Here is a 22572-nt window from a genome sequence, read left to right as displayed (position 1 = left end):
GACCAACATGTTTACTTGCAGTAGAAAAGTTTTTAAAAGTAACTTCCTGAGAGGTTGTGCCTCACTAAATTGTAAGATACCAGCATTTTTTTAAATGGGGGTGGGTGGGAAGGTCAGCTCGATAAGCCTTTGGCATGATTGCAATGTCGGTACCTGTCTGATATATTCGTCTTGGCAAGTTAGCCAGTCATTTGCAAGGGTTTATGAGCAAATGTAACACATTGATACCAGCACAAAGAGATTGTCCTCAATCCTACATAGACAAAGCAATCAGGAAATCTAGGCAATGTTTTAAGCACTAGTGGCATGATATAATGAAGTTGTATGCTATTAAACACTTGTATATGGGGAACCAAATGTCATCACCTGAGTGTAGCTGCATTCAGTAATACAACATCATCTGTTCTATCAACTAGTTTTGCTCTGATCAATAAGCAGTTTTCTGTGGCCTTTCACTACTGTCAAGTATCATTGAATGATGTAAATACACATCAGAAACTAAAAACTTGACAGCTCACCCAGACTAAGGAGGGAGAGGAAGACCAGTGCAATTGACAGAGATGACAGTTGACATCTGCTGTGTATAAATTATTTGTTGTTGCCACACAGAAGAGCCCTATAGTCTGTGAACATCCCACTAAATTGTTATTACATGAGAAAAGCCTCAGCAAGTGATAATTGTACTGCAAAATTCATAACTAAAATTCTTAAAACAGAATATTTGGGAATATGATATTCAGGGGATTCTAGTAACTTAAGAAACAAAAAAATACTGAGATTCTTTCCAAACATACTTAAGTTTTAAACTGACTTGATTCAAGACTTAAGTTCTTCAAATGCATGAATCACATTCTTCAAAAACGTTATGCAATATTTATTTCAAAAAGTGTATTGCCTGATTTGTGGTTATATTGTGAAAATCCTCACAGCAAAAGCTGTGGTATTTGTACAGAGTGCAGAGTTCTATAAATAGTATAGTTATCTCTTTTTTAAAAAAAATGCAATATAATGTAAGTCTGTAGTACAGTAATTGGTAATCTGGCTTGCTAGACATATGTTTTATTCTCATTTAACCATAATATTCTCCCTTTGTTTTCTGACACTTTTAAAAAAATATTTTTGTCATATTTATTTTGATTTTTAATATGAAGATTGAGACGGGTTTATACAGCACACTACCTGAACAGGGTTCATTTGGCTTAGCATGTTTTACATACCATGCAGTATTTTATCATACTTTGTAAACCATTTTACTTAGCCTATTGTATAAATTCAGTGAATTGTAGTTAAATGATACTAAATTACAACTTCTTAGGCGGTGAACTGGAATCCTTTCAAAAGTGTGACTACTTAATTTTTAAAAAATAACCAATCATACAAATCAGAAATTGGACCAGTAGCTTAAAAACACTAGCAGATTCTTTTATTAAATAATAATAATAATAATAATAAAGTTGGAAGGGACCTTGGAGGTCATCTAGTCCAACCCCCTGCTCAGGCAGGAAACCCTATACCAATTTGGACAAATGGCTGTCCAGTCTCTTCTTAAAAACTTCCAGTGTTGGAGCATTCACAGCTTCTGGAGGCAGGTTGCTCCACTGGTTAATTGTTCTGTCAGGAAGTTTCTCCTTAGTTCTAGGTTGCTTCTCTCCTTGATTAGTTTCCATCCATTGCTTCTTGTCCTGCCTTTGGGCGCTTTGGAGAATAGCTTGAGTCCCTCCTCTTTGTGACATCCCCTGAGATATTGGAACACTGCTATCATGTCACCCCTAGTCCTTCTCTTCATTAAACTAGACATACCCAATTCCAGCAACCATTCCTTATATGTTTTAGTCTCCAGTCCTCTAATCATCTTTGTTGCTCTTCTCTGTACTCTTTCTAGAGTCTCAACATCTTTTTTACATTGTGGTGACCAAAACTGGATGCAGTATTCCAAGTGTGGCCTTACCAAGGCATTGTAAAGTGGTATTAATACTTCACGTGATCTTGATTCTATTCCTCTGTTAATGCAGCCTAGCACTGTGTTGGCTTTTTTGGCAGCTGCAGCACACTGCTGGCTCATATTTAAGTGATTGTCCACTAGGACTCTGAGATCCCTCTCACAGTTATAAAACAAAAGAGTGGAATTTAAAAAATATTACGGTAAATAAAATGTTATAACCAGTTTGTCATCAGTCTCCTGAGAAGAACCATGTTAGAAGAGCTATCTATCCTCTCCCTCCCTCTTCCCTCACAATTGAATGAAGTATCAATAATTCTCTTGAGTAACTGTTACATTTGCCTACATTTTCATTAACATAACAGCTGAATGAAGTAATTCATTTTTCCTGTTTCCTTATTATTGTCAGTGCTTATATCCCACTTATATAATAACGAATTATAATGTTACTTCTTATCCAAAATTAGTAGTGGACTTACCAGGCAGAGTTTCACTTGAAAGATTTTTCTAGGTCTTTTATAGCAATGCAAAAAGTTCTGACCATATTTTTTTTCAATCCCATTTATATCCCGCCCTTCTCCGAAGACTCAGGGCGGCTTACAATCTAAGAAGCACAAATCAATGTGCTTAGCAATATTTACTTTCTTTAAAATGATCGTCCTGCATCCTTGGGAAAATAGGACACTCCAATGGGATGTCCACTGTGATTTTCTTTTCCTCCCCCATCCTTTTTTTTTTTAGTCAAGATGGCATACATAGTAATAGAAACTATGAAATACTGGAATTCCTCCTTCCTATAAGGACAAATGGTATTATTTGCTTCTCACTGACCATTTTTCTGAAGACAACAGCACCAAAATAGAGTGTCTAAAGAGGAGAAAAACTGTCAAGCGGACTTACAAGAATCGGTGCGAGTTTTTTTTTAATTTTATTTTTTGCAAAGCTGTTCAGGATTTTAAAAAGTGAATTGAATTTGGAAACAACTTGGCAGCTGAAGAGATTTGGTCTGATTTATGAATAGGTCAGAATTCTGGTGTCTGTACTGTGAATCAAAAATGATGGTTTCTAGTTAATCTTCAAAGATGCCTTGAGTGGAGTAATTTTGTTTAGAGGAAACTAAGGCCAGAAAGTTGTGTATAATACAAGTCTGTAGAAATCATTCTGGGCATCGTAGCCAGGACTGAAAGAAGCATAATCCTACCTTTTCAAATGGATTATAATCCATATCTACTTTTCTAATTGATAGTAGCCCCAACCTATAGATGTAGTTTCAATGGGTTCAAAGTTCATACATCTCCTCCAATTCAGCAGTTGGATACCATCCACTATATTACAAGTGCAAAACTGCTGGGAGAACTAGGTTCTTGTTTTCTCCTTCTTTTCTTTTCTTTTTTTTTCTTTTCTTTTTTCTGCTTTCACCCTGTATACATTTAAAATCTACTTTGGAGAATTATCCAATTTTCCAGGGGCAGATTTTGACAGCATGTAAACCATTGAGGAATCATGTCTTTTCCCAGTTCTGCAGCTGACTTACTTTCAGTGGTTTCATTGTAAATTTTAAAATGCACATGAGACAAGATTAAAATTTATGATATCCTTTAGTAAAATGCCACAGGACAAAGTACTTTTCTCTCCTTTCTACATTCTATGATCTGTCTACTGATAGTGCCTCTTGCCCAAGAAAGATAGATATCAAAAACCATTGTAGAAGTCCACAAATTTTTTTATGTATTTCCTGCAATGGCCAGAATAGGTTCATTCCTAGATTAGAACAGATCTAAGGATCAGTTTCATTGCTACTATCCAGTCTTTGTACTGAATGTTTGTTCAGTGAAACACTACTTGTTTGTTAGATCTATGTACCTTAAACTCTTATTAATGAATTACAAGTATGTAAGAACTTTTCAAGAATGCAGATTTTTCTAAAAGTTATTGTCGAGGAGGCTTTTCTAAATTGCTGATTATTCTGTTTTTAAAAAGAAGTCGAAAGGGTTTTAAGGGATTTTGTCAGAATCTGTTCTATGTCAAAAAAAAAACTATAAACCTTTTATTTTGTTGAAATCACAAAAGGAATATCTTCAGGTAAAAGACATTCAAACTTCAGTTTCTAAAGCAAATAGAGAATTTCTTAGAGAAAAAGCATGCAGAATCAGTTTGGGATGAAGAGAAGTTTTATTAAACCTTGTTCCATGTTGCCTTTTATTTCTCTTAGTCTTATGATTCTTTGGAATTATAGACCAACGGTAATTTTAAAAACCAGAATTCTATCTGGAACTAACATGGAAAGGTGGATGAATACAGGGAACTGAGTAACTTAATGAGAGTAATATGAGAATAATGTTTCTTATTTACAGATTTCTTGCTTAGCTAAAAAAAGGAGCCAGAAAACTGACTCTACCAGCCTGTAGAAAATAGCTCAGACTATGTGTTTTACAGTCATCTAGATACCTTAACACATTTGTATTGCTTATCAATTTTTAATATTTACATAGTGAATAAAAGCAACAAAATTTCTTGGGAAATAAGGGTAACAGTATCATTAATTACCAATAATTGGACACAATAGTTATTCTCACTTAATTGTACTGAGTTATTTTCAATATTTTGCACATGGTAGGTACTAATTTAACTAATTTTCACACTCTACTGCCATATTTGCATCCCATCTCATACAATTTAAAATATTATTGTGGCTCTTAAAGAGCATCTTAAAATATGCAGAGATTACAACGAGGGAAAACAGTGTGGCATAAAAAACAAGTGTTTTACCTGTATATATCGAGATCAAAAACATTTGCAGAACTTTATAGAAAGAGGAGTCTGTGGTCTAGAGAATTGCTTTAGATCTGCCAAAAAAAATTGTCAAATATTCTCAGGAGTACATATTCAATGTATCTCTAGAAAAGTCAGGCTGGAAAAGAAAATGTTTGTTAACTTTACGGCAAGGAACATGCATTTTAAAGTAGAAATATAGAAGTCACTATCTTCTTAAAGTTCTCCAATCTGTTTTGTGTGTTTTAAATATCTTTGACAACTATCTTTTCCAACACTGTATCTGGAGCAAGATAACTGTTGATGGGACATGTTGGAAACCTTTTAAGTAACTTCAAAATCTACCTAAAGGGGAAAACTTTAAAACAGTGAAAACATATACTATTGTCTCATCTTTGTCCATTGATTTCTGATTTCTCCAGTATGGTCTGTGTTGAAGAAATCTTTTTCAAGAATTGTGTTAAAGTTATGATATTGTAGATTATGTAATTAGCAGCCTTCCTCTTCCTCCTCCTTTATAACCAAATTTTAGAACCAACTGTTAAATCATGAAATCATTACTTTTCAAGGATCTCCCAGTTTCAAAAGCAATTAATCTCAAAGATAGATTACCATGTGGGTGTAAATAGATGCTTTACATTAACACAGATGCAAAAATTAACTGCCTAGAATCCCATGTAATCCCACTAATAACCCAACTGTCTACTAGAAGATACACAAAAGCTATTCTCCAAAGCACCTGAAGGCAGGACAAGATGATGGAAATTAACCAAGGAGAGAGCAACTTAGAACTAAGTAGATTTTTTCTGACAGTTAGAACAATAAATCAGTGGAACTACCTGCCTCCAGAAGCTGTGAAACTACCTATCTCCAGAAGTGATGAATGCTCCAACACCGGAAGTTTTTAAGTAAGAGACTGGACAGCCATTTGTCTGAAATGGTATAGGGTTTCCTGCCTGAGCAGGGAGTTGGACTAGATGACCTCCTAGGTCCCCTCCAACTTTATTATTATTATTATTATTATTATTATTATTATTATTATTATTATTATTATTATTATTATTATTATTATTATTATAAATTAAAGGCCTCATTCAGAGCACTGCATAGTAGTGCCTATTCATGACTTTCTTTTTCACCAACAGCAAGCACTCTACCCCATAAAATAGACAAAAGAAAAATGGAAGTTTCAGAAGCAGCTCTGAACTTAGAACTATTTTGTAAAATGTCTGATTATGAGGATGAGGATGATGGTGGAGAATTTGATTTTAAGCATTCCTGGCACTTTGGTGGTTTACTTCTTATTAAGACTTCAGAGATACAAACCAGTAGCTCAGTAATTGCTTTCTTGAATCTGCCTTTAATAATTACATTTAGTAAAGCTGTATTGAAAATTAGAAAGGCAGAGACTAATGGAAAACTAGATTTTTCACTGAATTAGAAAGCAAGACAATCCATATATTGACAACATTTCAAGTTGAAACAGATCAGGAAAACTGTTTTGGACTGTCCACGCAAAGAGTCAAATACAGGCCTGATGTGCAATGGCATCTACATTTTATACCAACAGAGAAACTATACAAGATTTCATGTAAATCGCTGTCTTGAAAGGCTAATACAATTCCATTTTGAATGAAGTCATTTAAATCTTTGTGAGGTGGGAATTATTGCAGGATTTTCTGTTTGACATGTCACAAAACAAGAAATTGTGTTAATGAAGTGACTATGTCTTTAAATTAGAAATGAAAAATTAGATATTCAAAAGTAAAGGGAGGCATGGGATAAAGAATTGGAATTTGGGCATCTATGTCATTTTGCTGATTAATTCAAAGAATATTATTTTGTACACATTGGACATTACATGGTCTTTTAAATTGATTGATGGGTCCACCTAAGAGTTAGAGAGGTAGTCCTCAAAATGCAGATTTATTTTGTGCTATAATAATTCCTTTACTGGATAAAAGTTGTTTCACATATTAATTTTGTTCTTGAACTTTCATTGATATTTGGGGTTGCTTGTGTTGTTTTCCATGATATGCCAACAGTTTGGAAACTATTATGAGGACAATAGAAATGGATATTGCATGCATTTATAGCTACAAAAAATGGTACTATAGAGTTAGATGAACATATTCTCCATCAGTTGTATGGTGGTCTGAAAAATACATATCTCTTTGTATACTTGAATAAGCATTTTGCTTACTGTTTGGAAGATGCTTTTAGACATTTCAGTTAAATGTTTAAATGTTTAATTTGTTTTTCCCTTTCTCATTGATGTTTCAGGGGGGAAAAACATGCACAGAAAAAAGTGAAGTAATAGAAATTAATTACTATTAAGTAAATAGAGTGGCATATATAGACATAGACAAGCTACATAGACAATAATATTTGTCTATGTAGCTTATAACATTATAGAATCTGTACTTAGTATTATGTAGTATATATGATATTCAATAGAGTGGTAATATTGTTCTTGAAATAAACCAAGTAGTCACTCTTCCTCCTCCCCCCCCAAAAAAAACAACCCTTGGGTTGAATGAGATGAGGACAAATATATGCCTTTAGTTTCAGCAGGGCAAATTTCTTGATATGTATCATTTCTTTCGCTTTTTTTTCTTCCAAAACAGTAGCTGAATTGGAGAACTGCAGTGGGAGGAACATTTTAGAACATCTTGTCTTGAGGTGACTAAATATGTGAGAATCAGAAACAGTAGAGAATGAATATCTAGCTGCTTGAATGACAGTTAGAATAGCTGGGCAAGTGGGCAAAATGTATCAATATTGTCATGTTTCCCACTGTCTATTTCATTGTATCCAACAGTATTTTCCATTTTATGAATTTGGGTAGCATGGCTACCTCATATAAATAAACAAATTTGTCCTCTTGAGCATAGAGTATATGCTGGTATAATTCAGAGTGTTAAAGAATAGGAAAATTGTAAATAAAAGGGTTTTTTTTAAAAAAAACATTATTTCAAATAATTTAAACAGCCACCCATCTCACGAGGGTGGGTGCAAAGACTCAGCAGTTAAGAGGCTGGACTTGTCTGCTGGAAAACCCACTGCTCGGATTTGAGACCCGAGCATTGTGTGACGAAGTGAATTCCGATCTTCATCTAGTTTCTGCCAACAAAGAAATTCGACAGCATGCAATGCTGGAAGATAAATACGTACCACTTTGATGGGAAGGTGACCACTTTGATGCTATCTCACCAGGACATCATGACCATGGAAACATCCTCAGACAGTGCTGGCTCAATGGTCCTTGAAAGGAGATGAGGGCCATCCCCTACTGTCAGTTACAACTAGCAGAATAAAATCCACAGGGACTCCTTTCCTTTCGTTTCCATTTTACAACAGTGATTCTGGATGATATATAAACATTAAAGATACCATCACACAAGCTGGTTTTCTCCTGTTTTAAATGCAGTGCCAGTGGTTTTGTATTTAATGCTGAATTCAAGTTAGAATTACATTGTTACAGTACTGTTATTCAGTTTCTCACATTGTACTTGTTAAATATAAATGATTTTATATGCACCAATGCATATAAACTAGAACTTTGAAATAACAGAATAATAGAGTTATTATGGCTCATTGTGGTATATAAATCCACCTATTGAGTATGAACAAGCCATGTGAAAAAGTGTGGCTGGGTGTATACAACTTGTATAAATTAGGTCAGATAAGGGCTTTGGATTCTTTTCACATAATATATCAAATATGGTTAAATTTAATTCTAGTTAGGGTTTTAGTGGCCTTAAGTACTGTGTTACCAGAGCATTTGGTCAACTTATGATTTGGTTTATTATTTAAATCCATATAGTGGTTAATTTGGTCACTAAAATGTAGCCAATGTGAATCTAGCTTGTGCAGATGTTCAGACTCTACTATTATTTTCTACTGAAATGGATCCAGTAGTACCAGATTTTTCTTGTTTATAACTTGATTAAAAATACAATTTTATTTACTGTATGCATCCTTGTCTAATGCTGAGTACTTCTGTGCCAAGATATTTCAATATTCACTAACTTAAAAAAAACAAAAACAAAGTATCTTTCTGTTATATTTGACTATGCATTTGTTTATAGTACAAAACAGTGGTATCCTTTTTTGTTGTACCTTAAGTTCAGCTTAATTAAAAAGGCTTGCTTGCTTCCATCTATCGGCTATATTCTGCTATCTTTCTTCAGTTTTTATTGTATAAAATGTGTTGGGCTGGAGCACTAAGTGTCCATGAAAAATTTTGGTCTAAAGGGAATTAGTTGTGGTGATAGGCAATGGCTACAGGTGGCTAATAAAATGCAGATTAACTTCATTAGTATTCAGCCAAGATGTAGTAAAGTTGAGAAAAGTTCATTTGCAAATATCTAATTGCTTGATCCCCTTCATGGATTACTGCATTGTTGTGGCGAAGGGGCTTGCATAATTCAATGAAGCTATGAGCTATGCCGTGCAGGGCCACCCAAGACGGAAAGGTCATAGCCGAGAGTTCTGACAAAATGTGATCCACTGGAGAAGGAAATGGCAACCCACTCCAGTATCTTTGCCATGAAAACCCTATGGACTGTACCAAAAGCAAAATGATATGACGCTGGAAGATGAGCCCCTCAGGTCGGAAGGCGTCCAATATGCTACTGGGGAAGAGTAGAGGGCTAGTACTAGTAGCACCAGAAAGAATGAAGCGACTGGGCCAAAGCTGAAAGGATGCTCAGCTGTGGATGTGTCTGGTGGTGAAAGGAAAATAAGATCCATGAATCAAGGAAAGCTGGACGTGGTCAAACAAGAGATGACAAGACTGAACATCGACATCTTAGGAATCAGCAAACTAAAATGGACAGTAATGGGTGAATTTAATTCAGATGACCATCAGGTATTCTACTGCAGGCAAGAATCCCTCAAAAGAAATGGAGTAGCCTTCATAGTCAATAAAAGAGTAGGAAAAGCAATACTGGGATACAATCCTCAAAATGACAGAATGATCTCAGTTCGAATCCAAGGCAAACCATTCAATATCACAGTAGTCCAAGTCTATGCCCCAACCACCAATGCTGAAGAGGATGAAATTGACCGGTTCTATGAAGCCCTACAGCAGCTTATAGAACTAACACCAAAAAATGATGTCCTTATCATCATGGGGGATTGGAATGCTAAAGTAGGAAGCCAAAAGATAAGCGGAATAACAGGCAAGTTTGGCCTTGGAGTACAAAATGAAGCAGGGCACAGGCTGATAGAATTTTGTCAAGAGAATACGATGGTCATAGCAAACACTCTTTTCCAACAACCCAAGAGACGGCTGTACACATGGACATCACCAGACGGTCAACACAGAAATCAGATTGACTATATGCTCTGCAGCCAAAGATGAAGAAGCTCTATACAGTCAGTAAAAACAAGACCAGGAGCTGACTGTGGCTCAGACCATGAGCTTCTCATTGCAAAGTTTAGACTTAAACTGTAGAAAGTAGGAAAAAGCACTAGGCCACTCAGGTATGAATTAAATCATATCCCTGTTGAATATACAGTAGAGGTGACAAATAGATTTAAGAAATTAGATCTGATAGTCAGAGTGCCTGAAGAACTATGGACAGAGGTTCACAGCATTGTACAACAGGTAGCAACCAAAACCATCCCAAAGAAAAAGAAATGCAAGAAAGCAAAATGGCTGCCTGAGGAAGCTTTGCAAATAGCTGAGGAAAGGAGGGAAGCGAAAGGCAAGGGAGAAAAAGAAAGATACGCCCAACTGAATGCTGAATTCCAGAGAATAGCTAGAAGAGATAAGAATGCCTTCTTAAATGAACAGTGCAAAGAAACAGAAGAAAACAATAGAATAGGGTGGACCAGAGATCTTTTCAAGAAAATTGGAGATATGAAGGGAACGTTTCATGCAAAAATGGGCATGATAAAGGACCAAAATGGCAGGGACCTAACAGAGGCAGAAGAGATTAAGAAGAGGTGGCAAAATTACACAGAAGAACTATACAAGAATGAGCTTAATGTCCCTGATAATCACAATGAGGTGGTCACTGACCTCGAGCCAGACATCCTAGAATGTGAAGTGAAGTTGGCCTTAGAAAAGCTGAGCAACAACAAAGCTAGTGGAGGTGACAGTATTCCAGCTGAGCTATTCAAAATCTTAAAAGACGATGCAGTAAAAGTGCTACACTCAATTTGCCAGCAAATTTGGAAAACAACAGTGGCCACAGGATTGGAAAAGATCAGTTTACATTCCAATTCCAAAGAAAGGCAGTGCCAAAGAATGTTCAAACTACCGCACCATTGCACTCATTTCTCATGCTAGTAAAGTTATGCTTAAAATCCTACAAGCTAGACTCCAGCAGTATGTGGATCGAGAACTACCAGAAGTACAGGCAGGTTTTCGAAGAGGCAGAGGAACTAGATATCAAATTACCAACATACGCTGGATCATGGAGAAAGTTAGGGAGTTCCAGAAAAACATCTACTTCTGCTTCATTGACTATGCTAAAGCCTTTGATTGTGTGGATCATAACAAACTGTGGCAAGTTCTTAAAGAGATGGGCGTACCATACCATCTTATTTGTCTCTTGAGAAACCTATATGTGGGCCAAGAAGCAACAGTGAGAACTGAACACGGAACCACCGATTGGTTCAAAATTGGGAAAGGAGTCCGGCAAGGCTGTATACTGTCACCCTGCCTATTTAACTTATATGCAGAGCACATCATGAGAAAGGCAGGGTTAGAGGAATCAAAAGTTGGAATTAAGATTGCCGGGAGAAATATGAACAACCTAAGATATGCAGATGATACCACTCTAATGGCAGAAAGTGAAGAGGAACTAAAGAGCCTCTTGTTGCGGGTGAAGAAAGAGTGCAAAACCTGTGTTGAAACTTATCATTAAGAAAACCAAATCATGGCATCCGGCCCTCTCAATTCCTGGCAAATAGCTGGGGAAGAAATGGAGGTAGTGACAGATTTTATTTTCCTGAGCTCCAAGATCACTGCAGATGGGGACTGTAGCCAAGAAATTAAAAGACGCTTGCTTCTCGGGAGGAAAGCAATGGCAAATCTAGACAGCACACGTTGTCCATAGGGTCGCGATGGGTTGGACACGACTTCGCAGCTAACAGCAACAACAATTGCTTGATACACTGGGTACATCTCTACTGATACTTTTTTGTTGTTGTTCTTTTTATTTAAGTTTGAAATTCAAATTTGTTTTTGTTTTTTAAAAATTTCAATATGTTTGTACTGTACACAAATATATATTGAAGAATTCCAGCAGAAGTTCTGCACAAGAAATAGCCCTTCTCCATTTGGCCAGTGTCAACCATGAGTAAGATCAAGTTTGATTTACTGGTCAATATTATATGCAGAACTGATATTTAGAATAGGAATTAGACAGTAAAATCCAGAAAAAAGCAGGGATAAATAATTTCTGTAACTCTACCAGAAGATCGCACAGATCCAAGTTGCAGGTGTTCAGCCTGAAAGTGTTTTAAGCTATATATACGAATGGAAGCTCAGAGTTGCTCCCCTGTGCTGAAAGTTTTGCTTAAAATAACTTTCAATATTTGCATCATTTGGCTGGATGCATTTAAATTGTTGACAAGTTATACATGATGATTTTTTTGGTTCAATAACAAGCTAGGAACTGTAAAAAGAAAAACTGAATCCTGTTAACTACTGCTCCAAGATATGTAGAGAGAGCAAAAGAAAGTTGGACTATAAAAGCCTATGATTTTCCTCAGATTGTAGAATTTACCACTAAAGCCTAGTAATATTCTTTCTTTCCTTGGCCTTAACTCCAAACAGGACCTTAAAAAATTGGGAATGTTGTTTTGTACTAAAGTGTTGGGAAATAGATTGCTTTCCAAACTTACTATTGTTTATAATGTATTTATTATAATGGTTTATTATATATTTATTACCATGGGTAATCAGACAATGATTTACTATTCTGTGTTAAATTTTCCCTTTAAATTATTTATCAAAACCTATGAAGAACTTTGCTATGATTTGTCACAAAGCATTTTTCAAATAGGACTTTATTAGTTCTCAGTATGTCTTCTCCATCTTTTGATAGGTATGAGATATGTTAATCTGAGAAAAGTGTAAGTCTTCACACACTCTCTGTTCTTCATTTATATGAGTTAAATGTGTAATTATTTTCCCTATCAACTATTGGCTCCATGTAGGAAAAAAGTTTTGAGAACTGAATGCACTTTTATTGTGGGAAAGAGAAAGAATGTTCATTTGACTGCCAAAGAGTTATAAATATAATCTGTTCTATCTGCTGCATTTATGAATTATACCTTTAAAAGGCAGAATGTAGTAATTGAAGTTCTTTATTCCTTGCTAAAAGAGCCAAATTATATAATAAGCTAAATGTGTTCATACCCATGATGAATTCCCCCTCCCAACTTTAAGGTTACACACATTGATGGAGAGAGAAATGAATGTGGTTTGAAAGATACATTTGTATGTGTTTGTTATTAATAGATTTTCTTTGCCATGATCTGTATGAAAAGTTCTGCCACAAGCTGTGATTTTTTCTTGTGAAGAAAAGTTATAAAAAACAGATTTATTGAGGAAAAAAATAGCTTTGGTACAGTGGGAAAATATTTCACTCTTTCCTAACAGACTACTTAGATTGAAAATAACACAAGAAACATATGAATCGTAAAATGTCTTCTTTAAATTTTGGCTTAGCGTGTCCTGAGAACTTAAACAAATGTAGTTTATTCTGTAAGAACTTGGTGCATTGTATGAACCAAATCTCCATAGTCCCAATTCTCAAGTTATTACTTTAATGAGGATGTGCACATTAAATTTATACATTAGCTTTTTTGTTCAAAAATTGTAAAATGGAAGTGGTTATGGGTCATTCTTAGTCTTTATGCAATGCTACATGGGCACTCTTTTTTTTCCAGAGATGATCGTGAACGTGTAAGGAGCAAACCCAATTCTCATTATAGATCAGAAAATTTATGAATGTTCTAATAGAATTTAATTCTATTATGCATTGATATGATAATATTATATGGGAGATAAATAATTTGTATGCCTCATAAGATAAAAGCAACCTGGAGTTTTTGTTAAATCAAATTATTTCTACTAAACAATTAATGATTATGTGAACATTACAGATTTAGATCCATGGCATCAGTTTATAACATTAATTTCAATTGCTTCAGAATAGAGGAATATCATAAATACAAAAATAATCATGTCTGAAATTCCTTAGTGTAGGAATTCCTTCCACCTCTCGTATCATTCTTAAGGAACTAAATAGTACTTTATAATTTACTGAAATTGCAATAAACTATTTTGTCATTTGGGGAAATAGTTGCTGCAACATGTAGTTCAACAGCAATCCCATATGTTGGATTTATAAAATTATGTATGCTTGTTCAAGAATAGAAACATTTCCTTTTTGTTACAGATCTTCCAAATATAAAATTTCATTTGTACAATGTGATTTTATTACAACTGCTGGATCTTATTTTTTCAAGGTCCAGGTAATTGAACATGCTTTGATTTGATGTATGTATTTGTCATGTGGCAAACTCTTAAGACTCTTGAAGTACGAAGTTTTCAGTATGACCAGTATTTTAAGAATTTTGAATATCCTAAAGCTAATTTTAATTGTTCTTAGCAACATACCTCAAATTTGAAGAATTAGAATAATAAAATTACAATAAAGATGTAATGTCTGTTGAAAAACAAATTGTATTGTTGCTGGCAGCTAATCTGTTAAGAAGAGAAACCATGTTCATATATCACACTAAGCCATGGTTTGTTTTACTCCTGGGTTTTTAAAGAAACCACAATTGACTAGATTTATACAACATACTAAATTATAATTTATAGTTAACTAATTATAATTACTAGATTCACATAACACATTAAACCAAAGCTAAATAAACTACATGATCTCTCTGTACTGTACAATATATGAACTCTACAAGCTGAATGCAATTAGTTTACGGTTATGAAAGGGGGATTTTGAAAAGTAAAATACCCCAGATATAGAATTTAGTAACATATGGGTAATAGTATTAAGCCATATCTGTTCAAGAAAACAATCCCTGACATACAGAAGTTTCAGACCACACATATAATACGGAAATCTAAAATTATTTTCCAACTTAAAAAATGTTTATGAACTTTAACCATTGATCCTGAACTTTAATAAGAGTTTTTCATCCCTATTTCCCCCCAAAAAGGTTTACTATATCTTACTTCCTTGATTCAAAAACCATACTATATAAAGAAAACCAGCTTTCTCTGAACTTCCATTTACTAGATTATTAATTGAGGCCACCTAATTACCACTGTACTACCTAGATAACTTTGTTGTTCCAGTTCACCCATAATTAATATGTTGTGTTTGTTGAATGTGTTTTATGTCTGGGTTCATCAATAGTGTTAAATCATAAACCATGATTTACAAATTGGGTTGGATTCATAGAATACACCAAGCTAAATCAAACCATTTTACAGCTTAGTGCATTGTGTAAACCTAATTTGCTATAGCTATTAAATGATTTAGAGACAAAATAAAGTTGCAAATTTTCACATAAATACATTTCACCAAAATTCAATCTTTTAAAAGGTTTTGAAATATAGATACTATTTTACAATTGTTCCCTATCTCATTACTGAAATTGTGTTAGAAATATTAGTCATGGAGAACAATGATCAAATCCACAAATGATGGAGGCAACCTTGGGGGAAGTCTTGTCCACTTCCTTGAGACAACAAGCTTGAATACATTCCAAGTAACTGTCAATCTCTCAGCTGGCTTCCATTTCTAAGTAAATGTGGTTTTATCCACAAAAAGCTTAGATGTCTGTAACAGACAAAGTTATATAGTTCTCTTTTTTGGAAAATGTCCTATCTAACATTATTCCACAAGATCATTTCACAAAAAGAAGGTATGCTTAAAACAGTTTTAGACTTAAAAATCTCCTGTATATATTATCCACTCTCTCAATCTATTTTTCTTTTTTTCTGAAGATAAGAATATTTACTCATTGTAAATAGATTGTCTTATTATGCAATTTTCGGATCTTGGTTTCACTAGGTTGTGTTTTCATAAGCATTGTGAGATATTTTTTGTCACCTGCCCTAAAGATTTGACCCAATGACCTGAAATTCAAGAAAATGTCATGTTAGTGGCTACTAATTAGTGGATCTATAGAGCTGCTTCATCTGGCCTTTCAACCTTGTACAGACAGCATCCAAAGCTGTCATACTCATCATGCTAAGAAAACAAGTCAGCATCACATTTTTTAAAGTAGTTTAAACACTAAAAAAAAGTCCAGCTGAGACTAAACATGAGTATATAGGTTAGGGCAGAAATAAACCTATAATGTAGTCTTTGTATTTATATCTCATGCAGTAAAGATACAAAAAAGTAGATTAGCCTACAGGATACCTATCACGGTATGTTGTGAATGTACTGTATGCAATATGTGATCGGAAAAAGCACAATTGTTTCTCAGTTATTTTGCATTTTTAAAATAAAATTCCATCACTGCATTGCCTGTGGGATAAAATATAGTCATGGATATTCAGTTGCAAAATGCAGATATGGTAATGTCTAGGAATAAGAGTGTGTAATAAAATAGGCTTTTTAGGCATTAGACATTTTAATCCTTAGATGGATTTAAAGAAACACTTGGTTAAAGGCATCCGAGTGCTCGTTAATCAATGTTGCATCCTGGTATCTCCTGAGTGTCGTGGGGTTTTGAGAGGTAGAAAAGATTGGCTACAGTAATTAAAGCAAAGAAATCGATCACAAAGCAAACATATCAAGAAATATATAAAAGTAATCTTTTATTTCCACAGGTCTTTAAGATAGAGGTACTAATGAATGGAAGAAAGCATTTTGTTGAAAAAAGATATAGTGAATTTCATGCTCTCCATAAAAAAGTAAGTATAGTGTACAAATTGTTCAGGTAATACTATCTGTAGCCTATTTCCATTCATTCCCAAGTAATGACTGTACTTGATTTCTGAATATGATAAGGAAGTTTTACTTTACTTGCAATACTGTCCACTGTTGAATAATTAAAGATAGGTAGGTAGGTAGGTAACTAAGTGGGTAGGATTAAAAAAAACAAATGCCTTTTCTGCACAGAGAAAGTAAGGCATTCCATTCTCTTCAGATCAAGCATGGGCTACTACTTTTTTTATATAGAGGACCACTGACCCAGATAAAATTCAGTCCAGACCCTCAGCTGGGTGGTAGTTGGACTATTTTTTTGTCTTTTTAACCACCTTTTTTTTGGGGGGGGGGTTAGATGATCAAGCAAAGGGCAAACAAATAGAAAAGAAAAAAATGTAAATTTCAGTAATTGGGAGCTGGTGCTACCCCTTTATCCAGTTTTTTTTGAGGGAAAACCCAACTCTATCTACCTCTTTTTCCAGAGGGAAAGGCTAGGTAGGGGTAGGAGTTGCTCTCAGTGCCTTGCCACTTTCCCAAACTGTAGTGAGTAGAAGCATTGATCTTGTGCCAGTCATTTGAGGTTCCCTCCTGCAGCCAAAGTGACAACCTCAAATTTTCCAAACATTGCAAAATGGGATGTGCAGCAAAACCCTGCATGTAGTTTAGGGAGATTTCATTTTAATCCCCTTCTTTCTTCTTCAGCAGCCACTGTTTTATGCTCACTGATCATATCCAGTTTTTCTAGGCAGAATGGAAGTTCTCACGTCAGGCTTTATTTCTGCTTATCTACTTTGGTTTGTTACTAATTTTGAACAGTGTCCACCCAAGTCCACACTGTCTGCTTGCCCTGATGCAATGATGACATGCATACGTTTCCTTTCCCTACATACATTTCCTTTCGTTACAAAGTTCTCTCGCAGCTGAGGTAGCTTAAAGTGCATATCAGAAGAGGTGTTTTACTTAATATCCCATGACACAATGATGGCAGCGCCTGGAATGGCTGCGGCTGCATTGGCTCTTGAAGGCGAATAGTTTTGGGAGGGATAGTAAGGGCTATAGGCCACATGATCAGGAAGATTTTAATGTGTTTGAGCAACATGGTGGAACTAAGGTAACATACGACCGACAATCTTTGCTGGCCTGGCGAGTTTCTAGTTGTTTTGGAACTGCTGGTGAGACCGTTAAAAGTCGTTGGCGCTGTTTGAATTTGTTCTACCAGCAGCAAGATCTGACTGCTGGCCTAGTGATGGATTGTATTGCAAATCAGGGCTGTTTCCAGAGGAGGCAGAGGAGGAGAGGACCTGGAGCTTATGGAGCGAAGGAACTGGATGAGGCTGTCGGCAGGCCCAGAGGAAGAGAGAGAGGCTTTTGGAGGAGTTGGTGGTGGCGGCAGTGTGCTCCAGGGGCGAAAAGAAGCAAGGCCTCTTTAAGGAAAAGGTGGAAGAGTCAGGATCAGAAAAAGGAAAGAATACAAGCTAACTTGAGGGCTAATCCACATGGAGCCCCATTTCCATCTGTCTTGTTTGCCATCGTTCACTCCCTAGAGACTAAAATGGACAATGTGAAATTTGAGCGGGCCCCGAACAAGGAGTATATATCAGAGGTGGTGACCCTTTGAGAGCTGTATGCAACGAAATTTCATTTTGATGTATGCCGATTGGTGTACATTCAAAGTGACAATAAAGTTATCATTATCAAAGTTATCATTATCATTATGTATCCAAAAAATGCAGGGCATGCTGATGTGTCTGAATTAGGTGTTCCATGGCAGCAGTCTCTTGGCTCCAGTTGTTCCTGCAGGTTTCTTGTGGAATTATCCCCTTTGATCTTATTTTTATCCACTCTTCATTTCTCTCTTGGTTGCCAGGAAGAATGGAACTATCATTTCTGCAAATTTTTTTCTTTGTTATGTGAGTTGGTCAACTGGTTGACCATCGTAACGTGGAAGTCCTTAAATTATGTCCTTTAGAAAGTTGCACATTAAAACAGTATGGGTAACAGCAATCACAGATGCATTTTGGAAACTCAGCAAAATGCACATGATGGCAGCAAGATTTAAAGTCATGTGATTTCCTACCAGCTTCAGGATAGCAGAGAAGCATAGTAAAGCTGTTGGGTCTATGTGGCCTAAGTTATGAGATTAAAATGTATTTAATTATTTAAACTTAAATTTTGGTTACTGTCGTGTATTATGATTGATTTGTTCAGCATTTGTAGCACTGTGGTTTCAGAAATATATTGCTGATTTACTATCCCATTTTAAGGTGAAATACAGAAGAACTAAAATTCATGCCAGGAAATTGTAGGCTTTCCCTATATGAATCACCAGTTTCCATATTTAAAGAGAGACATAGGTTGGCTATGCTATGATTGTGACTCAGTCATGATCTTTAACAAATTCAGATCTGCTTAAGGTTATCAGAACATTGGATCATATTGGAGCTTTTCACATGCCTATCAGAAATATTAGTTGTAGAAACACCACCAGATTACGGAAGTCTGGTTTAAATGAGCAACTATAAATCGTGAACTCCTTCCTGAACAGTAGCTTTCACTTTTTTTTTTGATATTCAAATCTCCTGCCTTGAAACATTTGTTGACACAGCTTTTAGTCAGATGACATCTCCTGAAGATGAAAGATGAAATGTAAATTACTCTACCCCTGTGGGCATTACATGTCAAAGTCAAATTGGAGTTTGAATGTCCTTTTGACTTTTGATCTCCACTCCTTCACACAATTTTTGAATTGATAAAAATACCTGGAGAGTACTTCTCAATTCAACTACAGATAAACTATACTTTTTTATTTCTAGAATTTCTAGAATTTTTATTTCTACAGGGAGTGCAGAATTATTAGGCAAATGAGTATTTTGACCACATCATCCTCTTTATGCATGTTGTCTTACTCCAAGCTGTATAGGCTCGAAAGCCTACTACCAATTAAGCATATTAGGTGATGTGCATCTCTGTAATGAGAAGGGGTGTGGTCTAATGACATCAACACCCTGTATCAGGTGTGCATAATTATTAGGCAACTTCCTTTCCTTTGGCAAAATGGGTCAAAAGAAGGACTTGACAGGCTCAGAAAAGTAAAAAATAGTGAGATATCTTGCAGAGGGATGCAGCACTCTTAAAATTGCAAAGCTTCTGAAGCGTGATCATCGAACAATCAAGCGTTTCATTCAAAATAGTCAACAGGGTCGCAAGAAGCGTGTGGAGAAACCAAGGCGCAAAATAACTGCCCATGAACTGAGAAAAGTCAAGCGTGCAGCTGCCAAGATGCCACTTGCCACCAGTTTGGCCATATTTCAGAGCTGCAACATCACTGGAGTGCCCAAAAGCACAAGGTGTGCAATACTCAGAGACATGGCCAAGGTAAGAAAGGCTGAAAGACGACCACCACTGAACAAGACACACAAGCTGAAACGTCAAGACTGGGCCAAGAAATATCTCAAGACTGATTTTTCTAAGGTTTTATGGACTGATGAAATGAGAGTGAGTCTTGATGGGCCAGATGGATGGGCCCGTGGCTGGATTGGTAAAGGGCAGAGAGCTCCAGTCCGACTCAGACGCCAGCAAGGTGGAGGTGGAGTACTGGTTTGGGCTGGTATCATCAAAGATGAGCTTGTGGGGCCTTTTCGGGTTGAGGATGGAGTCAAGCTCAACTCCCAGTCCTACTGCCAGTTTCTGGAAGACACCTTCTTCAAGCAGTGGTACAGGAAGAAGTCTGCATCCTTCAAGAAAAACATGATTTTCATGCAGGACAATGCTCCATCACACGCGTCCAAGTACTCCACAGCGTGGCTGGCAAGAAAGGGTATAAAAGAAGGAAATCTAATGACATGGCCTCCTTGTTCACCTGATCTGAACCCCATTGAGAACCTGTGGTCCATCATCAAATGTGAGATTTACAAGGAGGGAAAACAGTACACCTCTCTGAACAGTGTCTGGGAGGCTGTGGTTGCTGCTGCACGCAATGTTGATGGTGAACAGATCAAAACACTGACAGAATCCATGGATGGCAGGCTTTTGAGTGTCCTTGCAAAGAAAGGTGGCTATATTGGTCACTGATTTGTTTTTGTTATGTTTTTGAATGTCAGAAATGTATATTTGTGAATGTTGAGATGTTATATTGGTTTCACTGGTAAAAATAAATAATTGAAATGGGTATATATTTGTTTTTTGTTAAGTTGCCTAATAATTATGCACAGTAATAGTCACCTGCACACACAGATATCCCCCTAAAATAGCTATAACTAAAAACAAACTAAAAACTACTTCCAAAAATATTCAGCTTTGATGTTAATGAGTTTTTTGGATTCATTGAGAACATGGTTGTTGTTCAATAATAAAATTAATCCTCAAAAATACAACTTGCCTAATAATTCTGCACTCCCTGTAATGTAGCCAGTTTTGTATGTAAAATGATTTAATGTTACTTTATATGCTACCCTTTATTGGAATCCTGATATATAGGTATTATTCTTGCTAATGAGACAAGAAAGTATAGGTGTCTCATCTACAGCAAAATAGTAGCTTATCCAAGGGCACTTAATAGCCAAAACTGTCCAGATATGCCACAATCACAAGATCCCTTACAGTTTTTTGGGAAAGGAATTGATTTTGCTAATATTTATATCCTGCTTTTCCATTTTAAAAACATAAATAAACTGTGGACAGGAATTGATTCATATTCACTTACCTATTTGGCTATAAATCAGTCAAAAGAAAGCCATAGTAATTGTAGAAGATTCTTTCATACTTAAGCAAATCATAACTTTTTCACTTTGAGATGCACAGTAGAACTACTATACAAAAGCTGTAGCAATGTGGACAACCACTAGATGGCAAGCATTAAAGTTTTCTATTATTCTGTGCTGCTGTCTAGCTGTTGTCCACAATTTTCCAGGCCAGATCTTATGGTCCTAGCACAGTGATGGCAAACCTTTTGGGTTTGACATGTCAAAAATTCAGAAAATACCTAACTACTCTGCTAGCGTGTCTCATACTGATACACGCAAACACACACATGCGCACGCACACACACACACGAAAAATAATTATCTCCCCCTCATCTACATCTCACTGAACATGTCAGTCTGTGGTAGCACTAAGGCTGAGCCTAAAATAGAGGAGGCCTCAACTTCAGCCTTCTAGGGCAGGGGGTCCCTAACCGCTGGTTGGGAGACCTGTACCAGGCTGTGGCATGCCAGCAACCGGGCTGCACAAACAAGCAAAGCCCCATTTGTGGTATGCAGACAGCACACAAAACCTCTCTCCATGTAACCAGTCCCTGGTGCCCCAAAGGTTGGAGACCTCTGTTCTAGGGCTTTAGCATGTCGGGCCTCAACTTCAGCCCTAGCACACTGATGCTACTCAAACAGGCCACCTTGCACCTGTGTGATTGCGCCTCAGCACAGTGCTCCCCAAGATCTTCTGCTTGCCACTTATGTTCTCTTCCGTTGATAGGCCCTTGCAGTTTGTTGGTATTGTTGAACACCCATGTCATAGATTTTCCATCACTTGTGCTATTAGAAGATCTTGGAGAATAAGCAGTTTCCTTGTTGCTTCATTACAAAAATAAATTTGAATACTACTCAGAACATTGGAAAGTAAGAGTATATCACATGTTGGTGTTCTGTTCCAGCCTATGACAGGCCCAGTTTGAATGTCAGGGACAACCCCTTTTTATAGTCAACAGGCTGGATAAACCCAACCACATTTATTTACAAAGAAATCAAAAGTTCAAACAAGAGTTAAACCAAAAGTTCAAACAAGAGTTAAACAGGAATAACAGACCAGGACTCTAGCAGAAGATCTACAAACGGTTGCCTTCAGCAACCAGCACCTCCCACACCTTCCCATTTTATCAGCAGTCCCAAGGCATGGCTTCTCATTGTCTTCTCCTCCTCTCACCAAGATGCC

The 22572-nt window shown here is 36.2% G+C and overlaps 1 protein-coding gene across 1 annotated transcript in view; it reads left to right on the top strand.

Annotated features, from left to right (window-relative positions):
• The window catches only part of SNX24 (sorting nexin 24), an 84588-nt gene that overhangs the window by 23111 nt on the left and 38905 nt on the right, over positions 1-22572 (top strand). The window contains exon 2 of the mRNA XM_083356272.1: positions 16548-16631. Coding sequence (XP_083212398.1) covers positions 16548-16631 — 84 coding nt within the window. The remainder of the gene's footprint in view (positions 1-16547; positions 16632-22572) is intronic.

The sequence above is a fragment of the Vipera ursinii genome, assembly GCF_947247035.1.
Source record: "Vipera ursinii genome assembly, chromosome: 2".
Classification (NCBI taxonomy): domain Eukaryota; kingdom Metazoa; phylum Chordata; class Lepidosauria; order Squamata; family Viperidae; genus Vipera; species Vipera ursinii.
Note: the sequence above shows the minus strand (reverse complement) of the source record. Positions and strands in the feature narration are given on the sequence as shown.